Source organism: Pleurodeles waltl, chromosome 6 (genome assembly GCF_031143425.1).
Source record: "Pleurodeles waltl isolate 20211129_DDA chromosome 6, aPleWal1.hap1.20221129, whole genome shotgun sequence".
In the NCBI taxonomy this organism is placed as follows: Eukaryota; Metazoa; Chordata; class Amphibia; order Caudata; family Salamandridae; genus Pleurodeles; species Pleurodeles waltl.
In genome coordinates, this window is record NC_090445.1 from 540,789,835 (window position 1) to 540,813,973 (window position 24,139).

General features: G+C 45.0%; 1 protein-coding gene across 2 annotated transcripts in view; it reads left to right on the plus strand.

Annotated features, from left to right (window-relative positions):
- The window catches only part of MAGI3 (membrane associated guanylate kinase, WW and PDZ domain containing 3), a 946,614-nt gene that overhangs the window by 333,870 nt on the left and 588,605 nt on the right, over positions 1–24,139 (plus strand). For both annotated transcript variants that reach the window (XM_069238693.1, XM_069238692.1), the window contains exon 2: positions 22,911–23,027. In XM_069238693.1, coding sequence (XP_069094794.1) covers positions 22,911–23,027 — 117 coding nt within the window. The remainder of the gene's footprint in view (positions 1–22,910; positions 23,028–24,139) is intronic.

The window sequence follows — 24,139 nt, forward strand, 5'->3', positions numbered from 1 at the left end:
CTTGGTCATTAGAGGCTTTTGCTTGACAAGGTTGTGCCTATGTAAGGAACTATTTAATTTATAAGCCTTTAAATTAATAGGTATTATAAATATTAACACCACGTGTTCATATCTTCTTGCTAGGTGAGATTGTGCACTTGAGCAGGAGACATGATTCTTAAAATATGTGGAGGCCACTGTAATGGCAGTTTCCAGTAAAAGGTTTTCTGACTGTTTTAATCCCTGCACTCGGTGTGAGGAAGCGGCCTCTGGCGATGCCCTAAAACCCTGTGGAGCAAGGGAGAAATAGCATTCTTACATTTCACTGTCAGCCTTAGCTTTTTGGAGAGCAGGCGGGAGAACTAGTTTAACATTACCCTGAGCACCAGCTTCGGAGCTGGTGTTTATACTTCTACGTCACAGCAGTGAAAGAAGCAGCTCTTAAATCTGGTGTTCGCGAAGCAACTCGCAACCGTGTTCTCCATGTTTTCGAAAGCTCTATGCAGCTCTAGACTCGCAGGGCTCCTGGCTTTCTTCACCAGAGACTCGTGAGTCTCTGCCAGCTGTGCCTTAATTTGTTGGTGAATGATATGCCATTTGGCCTACATTTCTTCTGTCAGTACGTTTCTTGAACATAATTGTTTGTACCTCCTGTTGCCCCGTGTATCACAAAGGGTGCTATTTATCCTGTCCTGCTGGTGTCCTTCGTCTTAGATGAGTGTTAAGCCACGATTGTGAGCGTGCCCAGAATCTGCAAAGCATAAATTGCATTTTCCAACAATGTTCTATTTCATCCATCGAACGCACTGTAGTTCAATATGTTCATCCTTCAGAACTATTTAGCAACAGCATCCATTTGTGAAAATAAAATCTGCTTCTTTTGGCAAAGCGAACTGACTTTGACAGGGCGATGGATGGGACCTTTGATTGGTAACATATTTCAGTGGCACTTTTGTTCCGCTCCTCAGCCAGCCTCCTGGCGCCTCCCCCCCATCTGCGGCGCTAAAGCGTGACGTGGGTTGAACTGTTTGAGGGGCTGCTCCCACCCCATGCTTCATGGGTTAAGCTCGCACTGGCACGGATATTTGGATGTGATACACAGGGCTGCGCGCGAGCGAGCGTCACGGTGCGGCACCATGGCGCAGCGCCATTGATGGTTTACCATGTACGTGCTGTCATAGCAACAAGGGCTGCCTGAAACAACGAACATCTTGGGCCACTGCTAGGTTTGGACTTTGGAGAGGTGGAACCCTATTTACAATTACTGCTTTATCCACGCTAAGTTATTTTTTAAGCCTAAAAAACTCTGCGACAGAATTGTCTTAGACTACTTCTGGCAATAGCTTGTGAAACTGTTGTGCGTTTTTAGGCAGCTCTGGCTATCAGCATGCAGTAAGTCGAGTAGTTGTGATTCGTGTCCACGCAGTCCATGATTGCACCCGTAATCATGATGCAACTGTTCAGCTGTAAAGGGCAGTGTCAAGGGAGCTCGTTTTGTAGTTTTCCAAGTTGCATGGATGGCGTTTTTAGTACTGCCCTTTTTTTTAGCTGTTGTCAGTGTGCTACATTTAGATCTTTTGTGTTTTAATTACTTTAATTGATTATGGCAGGGTTTTCATCCTTTTTCGTATGTATTGGTAAACCTTGTTGGGTTCACCTTGCGGGCCTTGCATCACTGCTGTTTGAACAGTTCAGAACACTTCACCATCCACAGAGTGGCACATGGCTACCTTGGGAAGATAGCCATAGCCATCAACCTACTGGTTGGTCACCCAGCAATGTACAAAAGGTTTAGCAATCAGTCACTCACTCAGGAAAGACGCCACCATCCGGAACCTCTTGCCCCTCAAACTCCGTGTTGCAGAAGACTATTTTCAACTTGTTGTGGAATCTGCTAGGCCTGCCACTGGTGGTCCACACACAGGATCCGACTGAGTGACAGTAGCAAGGAAACACGATTATGTGACTGAAACTATTTAACCCGCAACCCCATCCCCAAATCATACACCACTGCTTCTCTTGAAGCATTCAGAAATGGTTTAGGGGGAACAGGACAGCTACACAAAAATTCCACACAAATTAAGATACCTATTTATTGAGAACAGTTGTCACCAGATGGCAATTGCCTAAATGACTCGGAGCCATTTCATATTGTACTGCACAGATTGAAGAAGAATTCAGGCTGCTTCAGTCTCAAATTGAGAATCCATATTGACACCCATTTTTAGTCAACATGGTGCAGTTACTGAAGACATTGTTTTAGGGCAATTGAGCTTCTGGCATAATAAAATGTTTTCTTGCATGGATGGTGTTAGCTCATCTGAAATCTGAACAACCAGATTCTGATATTACAAATGTTTCTTGAGTAATCTGTCATTTAAGGCATCTGGTGTGATTGTGTGCACACTCAGTCAAAACATTTTTTCTTCACTGTTAACACATACATTGGTGCTGTCTTTGTATTTCAAGGAGTGCTTCTAGGAACATTCAATATTTGACCAAAGCCAATTGGACAATTTTTTCATATTTGATTTCTTATTGGATTATTAGATGATCCACTCTCTCAATGTCCTACATAAGAAAATAACCAATTTGTTTCAAAATCAAATCAAGGTATTCATGTAATATCTCGAAACTATGTGCAGTGTGGCGAGTTAGCAGAAGTTAGGGATTGCTTCTTTTAATCTGTTTAATTTTGCCCCTTTTACAAAAATGAAATAACTCCAACTTAAGATGTTTCAAATTTTCAACCCACTACATAATTATTAATGATACAAATGATTCTCTCTTTTGCAGTCTGATCCCTCTCGTTGATTGCTATGGATTTGCTAGGAATTGGTACTTCGGCACTTCTGAGACTGGTGATCCGTTGCCACGTTTGGCCTGCCTTGCGCTACTATTTCCGACCCTGTCCTCCGCAGTAACTCACTGCACATTGAGTTCTTCTTTGTTAAACGTTTAAGCACATTTGAATGGAGAACTCGGTGTTGAGAAAACAACCCTAAGCTAGCGTGTGGCCCAGCGCCGGGGTAACTAGCCAGGTCCGTGGGCACAGATAGATATTCGCAGATATTTGCCCTTTGGCAGAACACTGTTTCTGGTATCGCTGTGCACACGTTCAGCATACACCCCAGCATTACGCTTCCACGTAAACATTTTACTGTTCTTCTTTCTGTTGCTTTGAAGGTAAATGGTAGTTAAGTGTGCCAAGGTTTACACTTCTATTTTTTTGTGATGCACTGTGGGCTAGGTTGATGCTTTTTGTACCCGGAACTATAAATCTTGACTTCCAGAATAAAAGAACAATTAGGTTTTATGGCTTATTTATTCTTCGGGATTGTGGTGTTTGGTCGTCTCTACTTAGATGTACAAATTCATTGTTTAAGATGATTAGAATTTCAGGTATTGAATAATCAGGCACAACTGGCTTGATTTTTCACCATGTAATATTCTGTGGTGAATGTTTGTTAGGGCACAGAGCGGGAACTGCATCCTACTCCCTCCAATAGCCCTTTAAGCGCCCTCAACCCTGCCTTGCAGAATGTCCCGGTGACTCTGTGGTGCCTCTTGCCAGGCCTTCCCAGGGCACCATGCACAGCCGTCAGACCACAACCACAGTTAGTGAAGGTGAGAAACTGGGAGCAACCCAGAGCTAAGTTATGGGGTTCTTGGAACGGTGGTCAATTTTTTTGATGACTCGTTTGATTTTGTGACTGTTTTCTCCTTTTGTTCTTAAATGTACTGTTGCGAGCAAGGTTGACTTTTTCCAATCTGTTTTGTATTTTTGAAGTTGCTAGTACTGCGCATTGGATGCAGTTAGGCGTGGTGTTTCAAGACAGGCCCCAGCAGTGTTGCAGGAGTCTAGACTACCAGGGACCTGCTAAAATGATTAGCGTACCTTTGTTCCTGTTCTGTCTACCCGTTGAGTTGGGGGGGGTAGTGGGAATATACTTGTCCATCTGCATCACCCCAAGGGGAAGTTCTTATAGTTGGACATTGGCTCACAATGGTTCTTACAGTTGAGTAATGGCTTACAATCTAGGTGTGCTTGCGTATTTGCGCACCCCTTACAGAACTGTGGTTTGCATTACAGAAGTTACCATATGTGTTACCATAAACTTATGTTATTAACGTGTACTGAACGCACATTCACCAACGTGGCACTGTACAGCAGAACCCCTATTAAAAGTGTACACCGCTGCTTACCTTAGTCTTGTCAAAGGCAAGGTGACTACATTATTTCAAAAGACGAAAGGGGAAGGCAGCCTAGCGTGTGGAGGCTGGAACACTGAATGATTGATCTCTATATAATCTGTAAGAAATAGCAATGGGAATTTGCATTTAGACTGGAGTTCATATTTCAGTCTAGATCCTCTCAGTGGCACAGTGTCATCTGGTGTGTGACTCTTGCTCCAATGATGTACCCTGAGTTCTCATATTCTGCATGCTGTTTCGGAGGACACACTGCAGTTAAATTGGCAATGGCACAAACGTTTTGATTTAGAAATCATTCTAGCTTTAAGGCAGCTCGGAACCCTGTGTGGTTCAGAGTTCTGGTTTGGTGGTGTGGTTTGAAGGGCAGAAACCAGGAAATGTGGGTATCCCCATATTCCTCCGGAACACGAGTCGACGGTGGGTGTGCCATATGGATCAGCCCTACCGTATTTAATGCCTATCTTTCCCCTCTAGCACAACTGTCCGAGGCCTTGGGAGCCAAGGTAATAACATATGCAGATGACATCCAGCTGCTGTTCACATGTGGGGAAAGGTGAGGAGATTGGTGGAGAGTCTATTAAAAATTGCCTGTCTTCCGTCTTTCACTGGATGACGGTACACCAGTTTAAGTGTAACATGAGTAAGAATGAAATCTTATTTTTCGGGCCTCAATCTGACTGAAATGCAGACCCTGTGGCCAGAAGTTGCCCTGCCTCCAGGACCCCAGAGGGAAAAAGTTAAGAACCTGGGCATCAAAATATACAAAGATCTTCCTTTTCGGCCACAGGTCATGTCAGTGATTAGTACAGGTTGTGGGATTCTGTGAACACTAAGAAAAGTCTTACACTTAATCTCCCTGTCGGCAAGAAAGGCAGTCATCCAGGCGCTCATTACATCAAGGCTAAACTACAGTATTACCCTATACTTAGGGCAGCCAGGCTATTTGTTAAAAAAGCTTCAGGTAGTCCAAAACGTGGCAGCCCACATGCTCCTGAACTTGCCGCTTAGAACTAATGTGCCTCGCATCTGCAGGCCTTACACTGGCTCCCTATAAAGAAGAGAGTCCTTTTAAAAATGCTGATTTTCACCCATAGAGCATTGCACCATTCGGGTGCTGGCTATTTGAGGGACAAAGTCAACTTCTTTGTCCCTTCCAGAAATGTGCGATCTGTCCATGGCTTTTGTGGCAAGGATCCCCAAATTCCGGCGCAGTAGAATGGGCGGTAGGACTTTCTCCCTCTTGGGACCGGTGGCCTGGAATAAACTTCCACTAGAGCGCTGCTTGATAGCTTCACCTTCACTGTTTATGAAAAAGTCGAAGACTTGGTTCTTCAAGCAGGTCTATCAATGATGGCTCTTCACAGTTCTCACCAAAAATGCAGCGCCGGGACACTCCAGGGAGTAGCAGCGCGCTGTTTCATTTCTATCACAAGATTGTGAGCTGAGTGAGGGATCAATTGATGTCACTCGGTCAAGTTGATGGCCCTGTTGTTCCCTTCACCTCTGAAGCCTCTGCCTCCCTCACTACACTCAACATGTTTAACACATTCAGAATGGTATTTGAATTAATCCTGCCTAATGACATTGGGCCCTAGAACACACCTTTAAAATACCAGACTGAATTTTTTATCAATATTGTATACAATTTATGTTTAGCTACTGTTCCTCTTTTTTTTGCCCTAACCAGATGATAGACTGATTAGGCAAATAATGAAGAGATTGATAGGTTTATGGCATAACCTCAAGCTAGGTAATATCTTCAGAATATTTATATCTTTGCTAATAATGTATTTTGAGTTAGAAAAAGAAACATAAATCATTTTGAATTAAAACATATTTTAGGCTTCATTCAGTGCCTCCTAATTTGTCAGTGTTTGGAACACCGGATCTTTGAGAGCACTTTATAGTGATAGTCCAAGCCTAAAGAAAAACTTATCCTAATAGTTTGGTGAAGGTGGTAATGTACACAGGCTCGCTTACTGTTTGCACAACTGGTAAAGATGAATGGTTTACATACACATGTGGCCATTCTCTTGTTTCTCTACTTTGGGGAAGGCATGTAACTACTCGAGAACATACAGACCACTGCACAGACCCTATTAAGTTCTGTAATCAAGATGTGTGATCCGTATCAATGAATGTGTACATGTCCCTGTTTTGCATGAATAACCTAGAGCACCTCGTTGGTTTATCAACTCCCTTTGTACCATAGCTATCTCTTTGCTTTCAAGTGAAAGAAGCGTAGTCTTATGTGTAGTGCATCAGCTCACCTCTGGGATTTGTTAGCCTTTATGGTTGAACAAACAAGGTCCTTTCTCAATACCATGTACGCTCTACAGTATATGACTATAGTGACCATAAATGCAAGTATGCGATGGAACAGTTTCAGGTTCCTACAGCAGGAAAGTGGCTTACGACCAAAGATTCTGTTCTGCGAGATTTAGAGGAGTAAGTCTCTTCCTTTGGAAGTACATATTGTGCAGGCAAGTGTGCAGAGAACTCTGGTGGAGGAGTTTTGTATTTGCAGCTGATGCATTGAGAGGAATGGAAGCTGTGCATGCAGATCGTTGCCAATTTACACGTTTACCCTTCCACAAAGTTAGGATCATGTGGTCACTCTGCCTGTTGTACTGGGATACACTCACATGCTCCAGTTGGCCTACTGTTACTCACAGTGCCGCGGGCAGGCGGTTGAGGTAGTTTAAGGTGTCTTGTGACCGTAGTGTAGTGCTGTCAGTAATTAGAACATTGGAATGCTGGAGGCTCCATTGAAAACAATGGAGTGCTGCGGGCTTTTACAGGCCGGTAAAAGCCCGCAGTGCCAACATTCCAATGTTCGCTTTGTTCACTGCAGCAGCTGTGAACAAAGCCTCACGGAGCCCGAGGGGATTTATATCCCCTCGGGCTCCATGAGCAATTTGTTTTTTTTAATAGAACATTCTGCCCTGTGTGGCAGAATGTTCTAATAGCCTTAGAACCCGCCGTAGCGGGCTCTACCGGCTATTAAAGTCCCTCTCCCTTGTTAAATGCCCTCGCCTTTGGCTCGGGCATTTAACGCGGGGAGCGGGCCTTTAATAGCCAGTAGAGCCCGCTACGGCGGGTTCTAAGGCTATATGAAGCCTGTGCCTGGTTGGGGCAGTTGTGTAGGTCTTGATGTGCAGCCGAGCAATTACCTGGTTTTGCTGCTGTTTGGTTTAGAGGGGCGTTGGTGTTTGGGTGCTGTGCCCACTAAGCACAACGAGTATTCTTTGCTGCCTTTGTTCCCGGTTCAGTGAACTCAAAAGAACAGGCACTGAGAGAAAGCTAAAGTGTATCAAATGCCCTCACTTAAGGAACACTGTCTGTGAATAACATCAGTTTGCATCCAACCGAGGTGTCAATGCCATTGGACTATTTTGCTCAAAACCAGAACCAATTTGCTGTGGGAAGTTTAAGCCGTGTTCTGTATAGTGATGGGTGGGATATGTCGCTGTCGGCGGGAATCATGGGATGTTAGACGTCAAAAGAAGCGTTTTGAAATGAAAATGTACTTAATCGTTGGAAACATAAAGCATGCCTGCTTCAGCTTCACGGTGATTTAGTGTAATTCCTCCTTCCATTATTAGGCGTGATCTATTAAAGCTGTTGCAGGATACAAATGCAATTTATGTAAGCTTCTGGGTGAATGACTTTCATTGAATAATTGCATTACCTGGCTATCGAGCACTTGTGGAATTAAAGTGGAATTAGCCTGCAAACCTGGGACCCTGAATGAACACACAGCAGAAGTGGCTTCCCACCAGGAAGGACCTGCCACTGCACACCGCTCTTCAACAGAGCCTCTTTGGTTATGTGTTTTCTCTTTTTCTCTCTCTTTATTTCCGAACCCTTCCAAGGAGATTTAAGGTTTAAGACGAGTTATTTCTTCAAGAAGTAGAAGCGCGGAGGGTGACTGAAGGATTGCTGAAACGAGGGCCCAGCTGGGCCACAGAAACGTGTCTTCATATTCCCATTTTTGTGTACTGTGTTGCACTGGCTGATCAAGTCCTTCGCTTTTGATAATACACGGCCTTATAGTGGCATGTGAATCCGTACAGAAGAAGCCTGGGACACAATCCTCTTTTAATATAGCTAAAGATAAATGTATATCCAAAACTACTTTGTATAGTAAACCTTCTGTGCTGCAGCTCTTTCTTCTCGGTCTCCAAAGCAAACACATAGAGGCCCTCAGGGCACAAGCAGGGGTTGGTACCCAAGCACATACACTGCAGGAGCGGTGCAACTGTGTTAAGGCTGTTTCTAGACAACTGTATTATCCAAAAGGAGGTCACTGAGGAACAACTACTATGAACATGGCTTCTTTATTCTGTTTGTGATAAAATGTCACGCGAAGTCCACACATAAGGCCAGAAAGTGTTGGCCTGAGGGCGTTGAAAACATGGAGATGTCACTAACAAGCTGAATGAAATCTTGGCAGCTGAGCACAAGATATGCCGTGAGGATGGTAGCCGTTTGCACAGTTGGGTGACTCGCTCTAGCAATTTGATTTCTCTTCTGTGGCTGAGGGGAGGAGGATCGGGAGGTAGCCACGCACGGTGCGCAGCATTACGTGCTCTGTTGTAGTTTTAAACAAACGTGGTTCATCTGACCTCACGTTTGGGTCACACGTACACACAGGCATTGCTTAATTTGTAAATAAAAAGGTGCTGGTACCTAAAGCCCTCCTCTTAAACACGCGCCTGCTGCATTCAAAAGTGGGAGCACAGAATACCGAGGCAGCGTAATCCCGAAGCCATCTCGGGCCTCTTCTATCCATTTAAACCAGCCACTGCCCCATCAGCTCACTCTTGCAGCTTTCTATTTTCTTCCGTTGTGACGCTTTTTCGTTTTACTCTTCCTTCATTCTTGCCATATGTGTCTTTTGCTCCCAGTAAATGCTTGAGGCAGGAAAATAACCGCCGGCCCTCAAAAATAAGTGCCGGTGCCCCGCACCGGAAACAACAAGCACGAATTAAGCACTGGACTAGGTAATGTGGCTGCCTTCAGTGAAGCAAAAATGGACAGTGATTAAATATTTCATTTGAATAACGTATTGTCGTGTAGAGAACGTTTTAGAGATTAAGTGTATGGTCTTTCGTTTCTTCTTATTTTTTTAAATTGATTAGCTACTGTTCAGCCAAAAGATTTTTTTTTTTGTTTGTAGCTTCAGTTACGGTTCCAGTCGAGACTAAACTGCTACCTTTTACTGCTCTTAATGGGAGGCGCTCCCAATCTATGATGGACTGTTGCTGCCTGCTCCACACTTTAAACATAAGCAACGATCAAATAATTTTCACTATTAAGAATAAGAGTTTCAGAAATTACCAAAAAACAGTGCACACGAAAACACATAGCAGAACCTAACCTATGTACCCTGTTTTTAGGGTCGAGCGCAAGTGCTCTGGCCTGCTGGAATCTCTCTGTGGGCTTTTAACCACGCCCACCACACGCCCATCAGTTTCGTTGGTTCGTGGGCTTGCCTTTGAAAATCTGCTTGATTTCGTTAGTGAAAGGCATGCATACATCATGCCTTTTCCGGTGTTTACCCCTACTCGAGCGCACCGGCCAACTACTGAAAACATACGAGGCTCCATGTTTTCAGCATGGTTTCTGGACTACTGTTTCTTTTTTTTTTTTTCCCCTATGCAGCGCAATCTCACTGCACATTAGCCGATACGTTTGACTGCGAGCAAACTTTTGTTTAATTTTGTATGCTCCTTTACGCTCAAGGGGTGGTGCTTTAAAACGGGTCACTTATGTAAAACTGTATTACTTTTCATTTTCTTTTTATGTGGCAATAAAAGTCCGGTTAGGACTTTACAACGCTAATAGCTCTAAGTCAAGCAAATGCAAGACTCATTGCATTGCAAATGCTTGTTAGTAATTGTATTCAGCCAACCTTTATTCACTTTAATTTGTGGATTTTCCACAGTACACGCTCTGCCTACAACAAATTGGCCCGTGGGCCTTCCTGCCTTCCTTACTCAGGGTCAACTCCAGTTGTGTCCACTCCTCACCACTGACACCAGCTCACTCGGTGACAAATTGGAAAAGGGAGTCCCCTCACAGAGCTGAAGACTCAAGTGGCTAGGCTGCTTTGTACAGCGAGGCTGTGGTGGATAACTGGAGAGGGTAGGCCAACAGCGTAGTCAGCCTCTTAGACCTGGGCTGGAAGGAGATAAACCAGCCAAAACCTGTGAAAGCAGGCTGGCCCTCAGAGCGAGTGTCAAAACGTGACAGAAGTATTGACATTATTTCTGTCATATTTAGACTTTTTTTTAAAACAAAAAATAGGATGCAGGACACGTGGTTGTTTGAGCCTGGGCGTTCATACTAATAAGCCAACCCTGCATACTAAGACACAAGAATTTGTCATGTACGGACAATTTTTGAAGTGATAGTAAATATAAATCCCCTCTGGCGTAAAACAGTACTGTTCATTCATCCATTTACGACAATGTAACTAAAAAATCAAAAGTGCCAGAGGCCGCCAATCATAGATGATCCAAAGTTCTCACCAGGCCTCACTTAACCATTTTTTTTCTGTGTCAGCAGGTGGGCTGTAAACGAATAGGGAAACTTTTTGATGTGGCTGGGATCATCCCATTTGACAAATTGAAGACTGATTGTGGGCCTCCAGAAACAGAACGCCTACACTATCTTCAGATTTGACACTGGGTCGTCCACCCATCCGCTATACCAAGAGTCCAGAGACAGATCATTCCCTTTGAGCCATGGATCTTTCTGAAAGATGCATAATCACAGAACTCTATGCCCTCCTAGCATGGCCTCCTCTGAGGGAGGAAACCCCAGGACAGAAACGTTGGGAGGTAAAAGAAGGGCGAGCACTTGCACATGAGGAATTCGGAGATGTTTACTACTGAGCATGACTCAGCACATTGTCTTGGTGGTTGTTTCTACACTAGCTGAATAGTCACTTATTGGTAGTTAACCCATGTCCTATGGCCCGAACCGTAGCAAAAAGTGCTTGCATGGGTGCGGCACTGCTCCACTTACTGCCCAAAACTAGTTCGATATTGGGAGAAGATCATAGATGACATTGATACCTATTTGGTAACGCAGATGCCTACTTTTCTGGCATATGTCCTGCTTGAGCTACTAAACCCCTTAACGTATCTATTAAAATCCTGGAAAGACCGTCAAATCGCCCTGATGCTTAGGAGTAGCACATCAGGCAATTCTTTCCCAAATAGATTACATGCATACTGCCTGGCTACACAAGATATGGCCTATCCCGAGGATGGAGAAACAATCCCATCCTTTACCCCAAAACATACCTGGATCTGTGGGCTTCGTGTACTGTCCTCCTTTCTTCTAAATTCAACAAACTGACTTGTCCCAGATATCTCAGGGTGCTACACTTGCAGCCCGCAGACAAGGAACCCATTCACACAACAGCCAACTCAGGGTTTAGGGAGAATGCAGGGAGGACACTCCAACAGGGGCCTATCATCTCCACAGACTCAGGCGAAGTAGACGTTGATAGTTAAATAACGTAGGTTGAGTAAAGGGAAATGAAGGGTAGGGGGTGGCTAGGTTTTTAATGAGTTTGGTGTTCCTTTTCATTTTGAAGATCTATGAAAGAACTCATGTCGACCCAGCACTAGGAGGGTGATGGTCTATGCACATTGTCCTGTTTTGTTTGTATATTCTATTCTCAAGTTCTGAAATTCTGTAGAACAGAATTGATCAATAAAAAACAAAACCGCTACACCCTGCTTTCCAGAAAGCCATTCTTCCTTCCTGCCTACCACTGCTGGATAAGTGTTTACCATCTTGTGAGCACACAGAAAGTAGGTAATGTTTGCTAGGCAAAATTAATTTGCCAGACCCTCCCTCCACTGGCCAGTGCCACCATGTACTGTCTAGAGAACCAACGCCCTCCCCATATGCTTCAGCTTCTGACCCAGACCCTCCCAGCTCTGCCTCTGATGCCATTCCTAGCGACAGGGCTTCCCGCCTTTCAAGAAGTAGACTTTCAGGAGACTGACATCAGCCTAGTGTTTGTGCAGTGGGCGGGTTAAAAGTGAAGTACCCCTTTTTTGCCCAATGTCGAGGAGAATATTAATTATCAGAAACTAGGCTAATAATTTGGGAGAGGGTCCCCTACCAATTTTGTAAACATAATCTGACTAGGCCAACACGCAGTTGTTGTGGAATCTCTACTGAGTTTCCCATAGCTATAAGCAGCAAGCAGTCCACAGAAAAGCTTTTGTTAATTTAAAGCAGCGACAACAGTTTTAAAATAAGGAACACAACAGAACGAAATTCCCAAAACAACTTCCAAAATTTAGAAAAATTTAGTGAGCAAAAAGACACCAACTGCACTAAAATAGGATAAGGAAAACTAGAGATTTTATTTTTTCCAAATTTGAAGGCAACAAGCTCTCAGAAAAAGTACAGCATCATTGAAAACAGTTTGTGAGTGATGAAGCCCAACATGCATTTTCATGTCGACGTCCAGTGTTGGTTCAGTGCACCATGCAAATCAACCCAGTCAAATTTTTAATCTTCGGAATCAATCTCTGAAATAGAAGTCAAAATCTTCCAGCGGGGCGACGCCCCCAAGGCTGTGGTTCAGTACAGTCCCTTGAAGTCTGATGTGTAGTTAGTTTTGGCATCAAAAGCTCTTGAGTGGGACAATTGCAGAATTTCGTAGCGACCAAAGGTGCTCTGTAGGGCATGTAGATTTACTACCTCACCCCAGTCCAAGGTTTTACCTTCAGATATAGTCACTTCTTTTAAAAACACAGAATCTTTCAGCGAGACATGACTGGAAGCTGTAGCCAGGCAGGGTTTCAGATGACTAGAAATATTTACCACAAGAGCTCTCTCAACCTATTTTCAACATGGCAAAAATTAGGACGGACCTAGATTTCTTGCTCACTGAAGGTGCAACATTCCTGGGCAAGCCTTAGCACATTGTCCCTGTCCACCGACAGTAGAATACCCCAAATACTAGGAAAGTTCCTACTGGTCAATCCTACAGCCCCATCTCCTCTGGCTTAGAGGCACCAGTTCTCTCTCTGGGCGACTGCTCTGCTCGGTCCAGCCATTGTGGTCATCTTGACCCTTTTGGAGTCAGGAGTCCTTTCCTTTAAGTGTACCTGTAGTAGGCAAACAGGGGGCCACCTACTTGACCCTTGAAGGGCAGATCCAATTCCTGGCTGCCAGCAGAAGTTAGGAGTCCTTGGATGAGCCCACTCCTTCCAGCAGAAGTCAGGAGTTCTCTTCCAACACGCCACCTTCTTCAGGTGGAGTTTTCCATGATTTAGGTATGTTATGTGGAGGGCGTGGTTGATGTGCCATATTTAGCCAGCACACTAGTCATTGTTTAGAGAAATCCTGCTGCCCAGTCGTAACAATTTCCTAGCAGGCACATTTGGTACTGTGAGAGAAGTAGTATTCTAGTAACACATACATTACATTTCCGGTGTTTAATGCTTTACTGCTGTTATACCTATTTCCGTAACATTTTGGTGCATGGATATCATATCTATGCATGCTCTGATGAAAGCTATGTAAATATTGCTTCACCTGAAGAATTCTACTTTCAGGTGAAGGGAGGGAATTGAATGCAAAGCTCAACAAACCCCCAGTTAATGTATTTTGCTGGAGGATGACAGGGCACAAAGGATTGCTTTGTCCCCTTCTGTCAGCCGCATGATTTGGCGATACAATGCTTCGGTTATTTGAGCACCAGCGGGCCAGTGCTTGCAGTCTGGCTTGACAGGTTTGCTAATGACACCTGACTTGAGTGTCACAAAGGAATAATTCTATAGGGCTTTCTCGAAACACAAGTGTATTTTTGTGAACGAAAATATTTCCTTGAAGAACCTTCGTGGCAATTCCCGTGAACACTGATCTAATCTAGAGTGAGCTGTCACTTATCCAGATCCAGTAAGAAGTAATAACTCTAATTATTTTTTTCTCCTGAAGCTGCTTAATTAATAGACATTGTGGATATTAACTCGTCCATCTCTCATGTTTTGATAACTAAATCACATGGGCTGCTTCGATGTGCTATTGCCAACTGCAGTGCTAACTGATTACTCTACCTCAATATTTGCTCCAGCGATAGTTTCATTGTGCAGCTGTGTGTTTGTGGCAGTTTTTTTATTTGAAATAAAAATGAAGGGAGCTGCAACACGTGTACAGACCACCATAAGGAATTTTAGAATGGTTGACTCCTGTTTTGAGATCCTTTTGTCCAAATGAACAGTGCTTATTACGAGCAGTTTCATAACCTCCAGGAAACGGTTTGAAGGGGAACAGTGCGAAGGAGGAGAAGGTGCAACATTGAAGTCATGTTGTCCTGCCCTGAGACAAGGAGGGCAGAAACATATAGTACTGGTCAGGGGTGTAGTGGATCTCCCTTAATTACTTTAGTTGGCAGACTGCATCTTTTAAAATTACTTGTAGTTGTCTGCTGGTGAAGGAGTAAGGGGGCAGGTGGGTTCACAATGCGCTTAATATGGGCAGTTTGAACCATTTTAAAATGATTCTGTGAGTGAGACAATAAATAAGGCTAGTGAGGGAGCAGCACGGATTTCTGTATGGTGACAACTGCTGTCGTTCTTCTGTCTCAGGCTTGGGAAAGTCTGTTGCAATGGAGAAAGACCTTTGGTCTATAAGTGGTGTCCCTGCTGTCATTTCAGTTTCCGGTTTAGCCACCATTGTATGTAAATTCGAATGAACAGAGAGCAAGTTTAGAGCCATGGCATTTTTGTCTGACCTGTCCTCTCTCTGGGTCCAAGCGTGTTGAGGGTGTATGTATTTGGCCCTTTTGGAGCATGCGGGGAGAAAATGTAAACCTTTCCTGTACAAAAATGTCTAACATGACACCATTTTTTTCTTTCTGTAAATGATGCAGATTATTTTGTGAAGAAATGTACAAGATCCCCTGGTTGTATGTGTTTTGAATACAACATAGGAATGTTGCCATGTTTGGAAGTACTGGGTTGCCAAAAGTTATAGTATAAACAAAAACGACCTCACGTTTGCAGGTTTTAGACAGAGTTTCTGAAAGAAAAATACTTTCGGGACATACTTCAGCGACACCAATTATTTAGTGTAAAAGGTCATTTATTTAGGACAGGATTGTAATAATAATACATGCTTTAACTTTTAACGTCTAAACCCCAACTTTAACAGAGCCCACCCTTTAAGATTACTTCGCTCATCTTTTCACTTCAAAACCTGCATTTTTCGCTTCCATTCCCCTAGACACTCCCCTTTCCCTTTCATGCCCTACTTGCTTTGTGCGTCCCCCACTCTCTGATCCTTCACCTGCTTGTTTTTCCCCCTGGAAGGATGGCCAAGCCCGTATCTGACTCTCCACCCTCCCCCATCTACTGCCATCCAGCACAAACCCCCTTGGCGTTTTGCTGCCCCACCAAAAAAGGGGTAAAAAAAAAACCCAAAACACACTACTGCGACCTTACTGCTTCTACGTCGGCTCTTTGAGCCACATCTCCCCCCCCCTACTAATCCCCCACCAATAATCTCAAATCTGTCAGGTAATATGCATTCCCCAGCTGTGACAAATGCACTCCGTCTACCCTGAAAAGTGCCTCATCTTGCTCTTTGATGTCTTCATGTTTTAAAACTTTTATGCCATGTGACCAACAGAACACCCTTATAGCCCTGTTCAGTTTCTAGCGAGCCCGCTCCATGGCTCCATGCTTAACTGCCCTTCTCTACGCTCGTCGAGGCACAAACTCAGTCCAGACCAAGCAGGTACCGTGCAACTTCTGTTTGAGGAGTTCCATGTCTCTCTGCATGTGTTGCAGTAGTGTGAGCCCTGACAGTTTTACCAGATCAATTTCCCCCAAATGAATGAACAGCAAATCAGGACACCCCCAGTTTGGCAGGCTAGAAGTAATAAATGGAAGCGGACTTCACCACCTCATGCTGCTTTTTCCCCACCAGAAAACTTCATGTTGACTGCTAGGGAGTCCCAAAGACCGTCTGTAAATTAGTTTTTCCGCAAACTTCGCTGTCCAGTGGATAAAGGAATGGCCGACCAGCCATGTGACCATTTTTTCCTTCTGTGGGCAGGGCACGCACCCTGCAAAGAAAAAACTGTAACGTGGTATCCAGATTTAAACCCCCGACACAGAAACGCATGATAAAAGTGATAGCCCGCAGGAAAACAAAACAACAAACCGTTCTATGGCCTCTAATAGCGCTCACAGCATCTAGATGTCCATCTACCTATGGCCCTAATCTCTGCCCAGCCCCAACCCAAATGGGCCACAGCAGTAGCTGCCCCAATCCTGAAGGAATGTGTACCAAAATCAAGAGCGTGACGACCCGTCCGCCTCAAGGACATCCGTAACGCATGTAACAATTGGAAACTCGTAAGCTTTGCCCCCAACCTATGCACAAAAACTCCACTCTCTCCTACCAAGCATCTCTCACCCCGAAAACTCAGCCATTCCACCACCGGGCAAGCAGCCCCGTTACCCCCTCTGTCCAGCCATACCCATTTCGCTTTCCCTAACTGATCAGTTTTGGAGCGCCTGAGCCAATCCCCAAGCGATCCCCATGCAGGCAAACTTCCCTGACCTTCACACCTACCCCCTTCCCAACCCCCAACAATTCGGAGACCCGAAAAGCATTAAAAAAAACCCCAAACCATGCATAAATGAAACAAAGCCAACTCGTATTCGTCAGTGCAGCATACCGACAAAACACGCCAAAGTTCCAACAATAACTCAAAGGTAATGGGCTCTCTGGCTGCCCTACCTGAACCTGACCTGACCCTACTCCAGCCTTTCAGCATTTTTCCCAACAAATCATTCTGTGCCGGGTCAAAACCAAAAAAATAGTTTCCCATAAAAAGAGACCTCTGCCAATTTGCCCCCAATGGTCGTGGGCGACAGACCTTCCACAATCAGAAAACGCACAAAACGCAAAGCGCGTAACTCTAGTTCATCAGCTCTTTGTAACCAAAAATTGCCAGAACACAGCTCGAAGAATTGAAAATCCAACCATGCCAGCCTGTAACTCCGCCGAGTGGATTCGGCTAAGGACATCTCCACCAGCCTAGTTCCGATCTGCTCCTGGTGCCAATGTGCGAAAACGTTGCCACTGTGAATGAGACAGGGAGTCTGCAATCTCGTTGTGTACCCCAGGTATGTGAGCAGCTTTGAAAATAACATTTTAAGATAAACAGCAAAGCATAAACTTGCGCAACAAACGCAAAGCCCTGAGGTCCCTCAATCGCTGTCTGTTAACTAGCTCAACAACTGTAATGTTGTCAACCCGAAAAACTACTGTCCTATTGGCCAACTCATGCCCCCATACTGCCAAGGCCACCAAGAGTGGAAAAAACTCAAGGAAAGCAATGCTCCTCCCCTGCTGCAGCCTTTGTGTGGGCCATGTTTCTGCGCACCATCTCCCATCCCAGAAAAACAAGCCCAAAGCCTGTGGCTCCTGCTGCATCAGAAAAGATCTGGACTTGCCAAACCGTATCGTCTTCGCAGAAAAACATGGACACACCATTGAAATCTGCTAAAAACGTTTCCCACACCCTGATATCCTCTCTCAAACCCACAGAGATGCGGATCCTATGGTACGGCAGCACTGCTCCCGACCTGGCTAAACCCAAACGCCTACAAAAAGTCCTACCTCTCCATACTACCCTGCAAGCGAAATTAAGGTAGCCCATCAGCTTCTGAGCTGTTCGCAGATCAATCTTGCGGAGTACCCGCACGGTGCCCAAGAATTTCAGCATCTCTTCCACCTTAGGCGCTGGCAGTCTGGCAACCAGGACGTTCGCATCCAGTTCTATACCCAAAAAGGTTAAGACTGATTGTGGCCCTTCTGTCTTCTCCGGAGCCAAAGGCACTCCCCCATGGTGAGCTAATTCTTGAAAAGCCGTTAGCGCCCTCCCACAAGCTCCGGAGGTGGCTGTCCCTACAAAAAAAAAATCATCCAAATAGTGCGTCACCGTCCGGTGACCACTCTGTTTAACAAAAACCCACTGTAGGAAGGTACTGAAGGCTTCGAAAAGTGCACATGAAATAGCGCAACCTGTGGGAAGTACCCTGTCGACATAAATCGCCCGAAAAATTGCATACCCAGCAAATCAAAGTCCTCCGGGTGTATGGGCAGCAGCCTGAAAGCCGATTGGATGTCGCATTTTGGCAACTCCGCGTTTGTGCCACACTCCCTAACCAGCTTGATGGCATCATCCACAGATGCATAAACCACCCTAGAATCCTCGGGTGCAATGAAGTCGTTAACATAGGCACCCTCCGGCCAGGACAAATGATGAATCAGGTGAAATTCCCCTGGGGCCTTCTTAGGCACCACCCCCAAAGGAGATATCATCAAATCCGCACTTGGACAATCGTAAAAAGGCCCTGCAATCCTGCCCAAAGACACCTGTTTAGCCACTTCGGCTCGCACCACCTGTGGCATTTCCTTGGCAGACCACAAATTGTCTGCCCATCTCCTCATACGTGGGCCTTGATAACCAACACGAAAACCTTCTGGGAAACCCCACGCTAACTTACAAGCCGTGTCGCTATCTGGATAGGTATGTATCCAGGGCAGAAGAGTTTCCAGCCTAATTGGCATAGGAGCCTTTTGGCGCAGTAGAGCCCTGCATGCCTCATCCTTTGGAGGCCCTCCATTGCTCAGCCGGGCTGGAGAGGGAAAAACATTTTGTGACAGGATGACGGCCCCCGCCCTTAGAGCAGTCATGTTTAAATTTGCAGGGCTGTCTGGAACAGAAACCTTTATTAAAGTTCCAGCATGCTCCTGTTGTGGACACCGGGGTCCGCTGACCGACACCCGCCCCTCCTTGGGCGGGGCGGGGCTGAAAAGGCTTACAAACCACTGGCAAGTCTCTTGCCGTGTACGTAGATGCAGTGGACTGAGCTGACGCCATCCACTGCAGCCATACTTCGGAGTCTACGTCTCCCAGGGTTTATCGGGATTGACACTGACCCTAGCCCTGAATTCTTCATCATAGCTCAGCCAGGCGAAACCCCTGAAATGCATCTGGCTTTCCTTATAATATCCATATACTTAAAAAGTGCTATGGCCCTGTCTGGGAACTTTTCACAATATATGCTTGCAAAAATTAAAAAGGCTGACGTCCAGTTATCCATCATGATTGGAACTCTCGGCCTACGCACTAGCTCCCACTCTTCTTCCTTGGATCCCTCTTTGGCCTGTATGTCCCTATGTAGGAGCTTAAGAACGTCAACATATTCATGCTTCCATATCCTAGCTTTTGTTCTCTCTGCTACGTGTGAGCCTAAAGGCATGGCCAGCCCCATGTATGGAAGCCGCTTCTTGTCCCCCCCCCCTTCTTTGTCCTCGGACCACATGACCTCCCCCGTTGTCTGATTACCTGATTCACTCGCCGTTGTTATAACGGCCTCCTTAGCTTTAGCCGTGTCCCCACCCTGCAATACCCCTTCAATAGCCATTTTGTGAACCGAGAAGTCATCTACCCCTATAGACTTACACGTGCATGACCTACTGAAACCAGAACTGTCCCCCCAAACCGACCACCATTGCCCCTTACCTCTGCTTTGCACCCCCAAAGGCCGTGTAACCTCCCTCGACCACGTGCCAGCCCATGGTGCACCTCCTGTGGTCCGCCAACGGACATGGCATCCTGCAAAATAGAAGCAGATGAAGGGGTTGCGCCTCACTAGTGCCCTCGCCCCCTCCTTTTGACACTGCTCACCTTTGCTTCACTGATCTCTCCGTCCTCCCACTCATCCACATCCTCCTCATAATCGAGTTCAAACACATCCTCGTCATCCATTTCACCCCTGTTGTCAACACCTCCCCTCATTCGCAAATTACTCGCCGCAGCTTCCTCGGGCCCTCATGGTGCACACCATTTCTGCGTGAACCCCGATCCAGCAGTGTAGAGAAGGCCGGTGAAGACCCCTCTAGTGCTTCAGACCAACGTGCAGAGGCCGTCTTGCGCCCCGTTGGCATCACCTTCCTTCTGCCAGCCTCAGACACTGGCATTGTCCGTTCTTGCCCACTTTGGCCATATGCGCCACTGGGATTCCCCGTGCCGATCAAACCTCCGGCCGCACCAGCCTCCTGAATCCCCCGCTCCCCCCCACCTGAGGCACCCACATCCAACTGCCTGACCACATACCAGTAGGCGGGGGCCCCATCTCTTCAATACCTTCAGCCGCCCTTTTCTGCTGCCTGCCTCGTGTACCTGCCTCCTCCCTCCTCATCTCTGCACAGCTGTGCCCACCTTTCTTGAATCTCTGCTGCAATGCTGCGCTGCTCCTTAATCCTGGCCTCCAAATCCCAAGCTTCGACCAGATCCCACCTGCCCTGCCTGTCTCCCTTCCCCCCCCCCCCCCAGCTCCGGCCCTGCTGGCCCCTCCCCGCCTTGAGCTTTGACCTTTTTGGCCTGCCCACTCCCTGTCCTGGCCTTAACAGGTCCACCTTTCACTTTACCCACACACTTACCCCTCTTTTTAGTTGGGGGACCCGGGTCCTTCCCCAGCGCTGCACCACCCTTGGGGCAAGAAAGGTCCAAAGGGGCCCACTCAGTACTGGGCCCGGGTAAAACCTGCTCCACTTGCTCTGTCTCCAACTCGGGCTCATCAGAAATTATCTGCCCCTGGACGTCGTGGGGGGGCCTCTTCCCCCAAAAGCTCTAGCCCTGATGCCCCTGCTGCCCTCTCCTCTAGTTGCCCAGTGGCAAGTTCCTCAGTGTCCAGAGGGGGGGGTGGAAGCGCCTCGCGCCCGCCCCGTTGATATTTAAAGTTTTTTGCCCCCCTCTTTCTGGTGAAGTACATGCGGCTACGACAGCCGCTACCCGGCTCGACGCAGTGTGCGTCGGCTGCACCATGCCGACCCAGGCCTGGTGGAGAATGCCAGGCCTGAGCAGATCGGGAGTACCGGCTTTGCCGATAATGCGAACAGCGGCCTTTACCGCCTCAGCGTCATGGCTTGTTGCCATGGCGCTGGGACAACAGTGGCGTAAAGCCGCTTTAATATCAATGTTCCGGCAAGGCTTAAAGCCTAAAGCCGGTAAACCTTCCTACCTACCCAGAAAACCTCCCTCGGCCAAATTCCGCTCCGCTTGATGATCAGCGCGGAGAGAGGCCGATCCCTCCCCCCACACCCTTTTATCTTCCCACCCTTAGACCCACCCCCACCTACCTGTAACGTATCGTGTCCACCAGCATCTTCTTCCGCTTCCCGAAGTGCCAGCGGAGAGACTAGAGCGAGTCTCCCTCTCCCCGGGCCCCTCCAGTCTGGGAATGATATTTTCTGGTGGTGTTTGTTTCACAGCTTACAGAGAGGAGCGTTTAAGAAACCAATTATTTACCTTTGTCCCTAATATTACATGTATGTGGGTTTTTGTTATTTTGATTGTTCATATTTAGGCCAGGCTTCACAGCAGAGCTTCTGCATCACACATTATTACCAAGTATTTAAAATAAATATAGAGTGGGCTTTGGCGCCACAAAGAAGAGAATTACCTACACTTCTGCAAATGTCTGTTTGGTGTATTCCGTCTTACAGGGAGTGCTCCCATTTGAATGCAAGATTGACGGATTTACTTACGAAAAATTTAGTCGCTTATCACTTTGTTTGTCACATTTTATTGTTTATCCCCATATGCATTTTATACAGAAAGCAATCATTTTTTCCCCAGCATTGGCAAAAACCAAGAGTTCAGGTTTGGATGTGACTAACAAAACTTATGCATGTGACACTTTTAAAGAGAATTATCAAATGCAAGTGTTCACATTAAGTTTCATATTAAAGCAAAACCTATTGAATTTGCCACCCTTCTGCGTAAAGGTTTGCAACTGCTAATGCAGCAACACAATGGAATGGGGTCCTATAATCAATCCAGGTATCTATTGGCTTAAAAGGATTTGTTGCTATTAGAGATGCTGGTGGAAAACTCAACTGTAATGTGGTCCACTAACAACTTCTAGGCTAGAAGTAGAAGTGGAGGAAGGGGAATGAGACGAGAAAGAGAAACAGAGACACTGCATTTAATGGTTGCACACTGTATTTTCAACCCTGTACTCTGGCACCAAATTTGATATTTTTTCTGAACTGAAGTATAATTGGAGTTGATAATATAAACAACACTCTGAATTATTGTACATTGTTTGCTAAAGAGAGCTAACTTAAATATTGTGTGATGACGTTCTTTGGCTATGATTACATTCAATGTAGCTGGTAATATGTACTTGTTGTTTATATACCTTGTGCATTTGAGAAATTCATGTGTGTTCTTTTCTTGCTGAGGTGGTAGGAAAGCTTAATGAGCCAATAATATACTGAATGTTTTGCAGTGTGCTAATTACTAGATACATCCATTCATGTTAGCAATTATACTGTTTGCTTTATGCTTCTGCCTGTAACACATAGAATAAAGCACAACTTTGACAGGGCAGTATTAAAATGTTTGATGATTGTGCTTAATCCTGCATAGACCTTCACCATTCTCTGTGTATTCCTTTAAGAGTCAGCTACATTATTTATTTTAATATATCAAAAAATACATATTTGAAATATATGTATCATTAATATAGAGGTTGGCTACAGGGTCTTCTTATTTTTAATATCATTTAACACCAACCTAAATATCTAACCTTGTGTCAGTTTTCAATTAAAATTGAAATACCTTTTCAAATTTTATGTCTTTGCAGGAAAGGTAATTAACAAGGACCTGCGCCACTATCTGAGCTTACAGTTCCAAAAGGGATCAATCGACCACAAATTGCAGCAAGTGATCAGAGACAACCTATATTTGCGAACTATCCCATGTAAGTTCATTATGGAATATATTGTTATAAATGCAGTTGTTTTAAGGTTATGTTGATTTTTATCTCATTTCTTTATCTACATTTCTTTACCCATCAAAAAAAGTGGCATTTTCTAATTCTACAATTCCTGAACAAGAATAAATAGATGCCTACCTTTACAAGTACATTTTAAGTGCTAGTTTTTTTCACCATGTGGGAAGCTGCGTTCTAGGTACTTTCATGTGGAAATATTAACATCAATAAGTGTGTATAACAAATGATTACACGGAAAATGTGTATTGTTTACTGTAGAGTTGCGGATTTAAAAGTACCTAGGTTTTGTGGTCAGGGGTGTGGAATTTAATCTTGGCCAGCTGAGAAGATGTTCTGAAATCTACTTGTCTTGTTAAAAAAATCTATTCCTCAGGTTTGGTGTCATAACTCCAGTGTTCTCTTTATATCAGAGCTCTAATATTGGCCTCTCCGATTATGTCAGGCCTCATATTATAAAAGGGCTCTGATAATACCACCATTCTAAGTGTATTGGACTCTGAACACACCTGCACTCTAATCAAGTCATGCATTTAAATATTCACAGGTTAAGCATATTCGGAGGCTATGTTTTTGAATGGGCTCTGTTTATGGTCATTTTATGATTTTGAATATGCCATCTTTTCCATTCTGTCAGTGTTTATATTATAGCAGAGTTCAGGATATATCTTTGTAATATTTAAACAGTTGCAGCCTTCCATACTTTAGTTTTTCTGTGCAAGTGTCTTATAAGTCAATAAGTAAAATATAGGTAACCAAATAGACATTTCACTTCCCTACATATAGGAGTAATTGAAAATGTTCAAGTTAAAATAATGTCAGCAATCTAATGTTGGGTCCCGAGCACTTAAAGAAACCTTTTGTTCAAGGGTACTTGATAGTGCCTTAAACAATTCACTCTACAGTCTAACTTAACATGTGCTCATACACAGTAGCAAGGATCATGTGATCATTACATAATTGGCAGTAATCAAAGCATCTATTGTTGAAATAATTTGTAAGCCAATTCTAATAGTCATTAGTTCTTCATGTAATCGTTCATGTGGATCTTCAATAGAGCACTTTCCACCTTCTGCCAACAT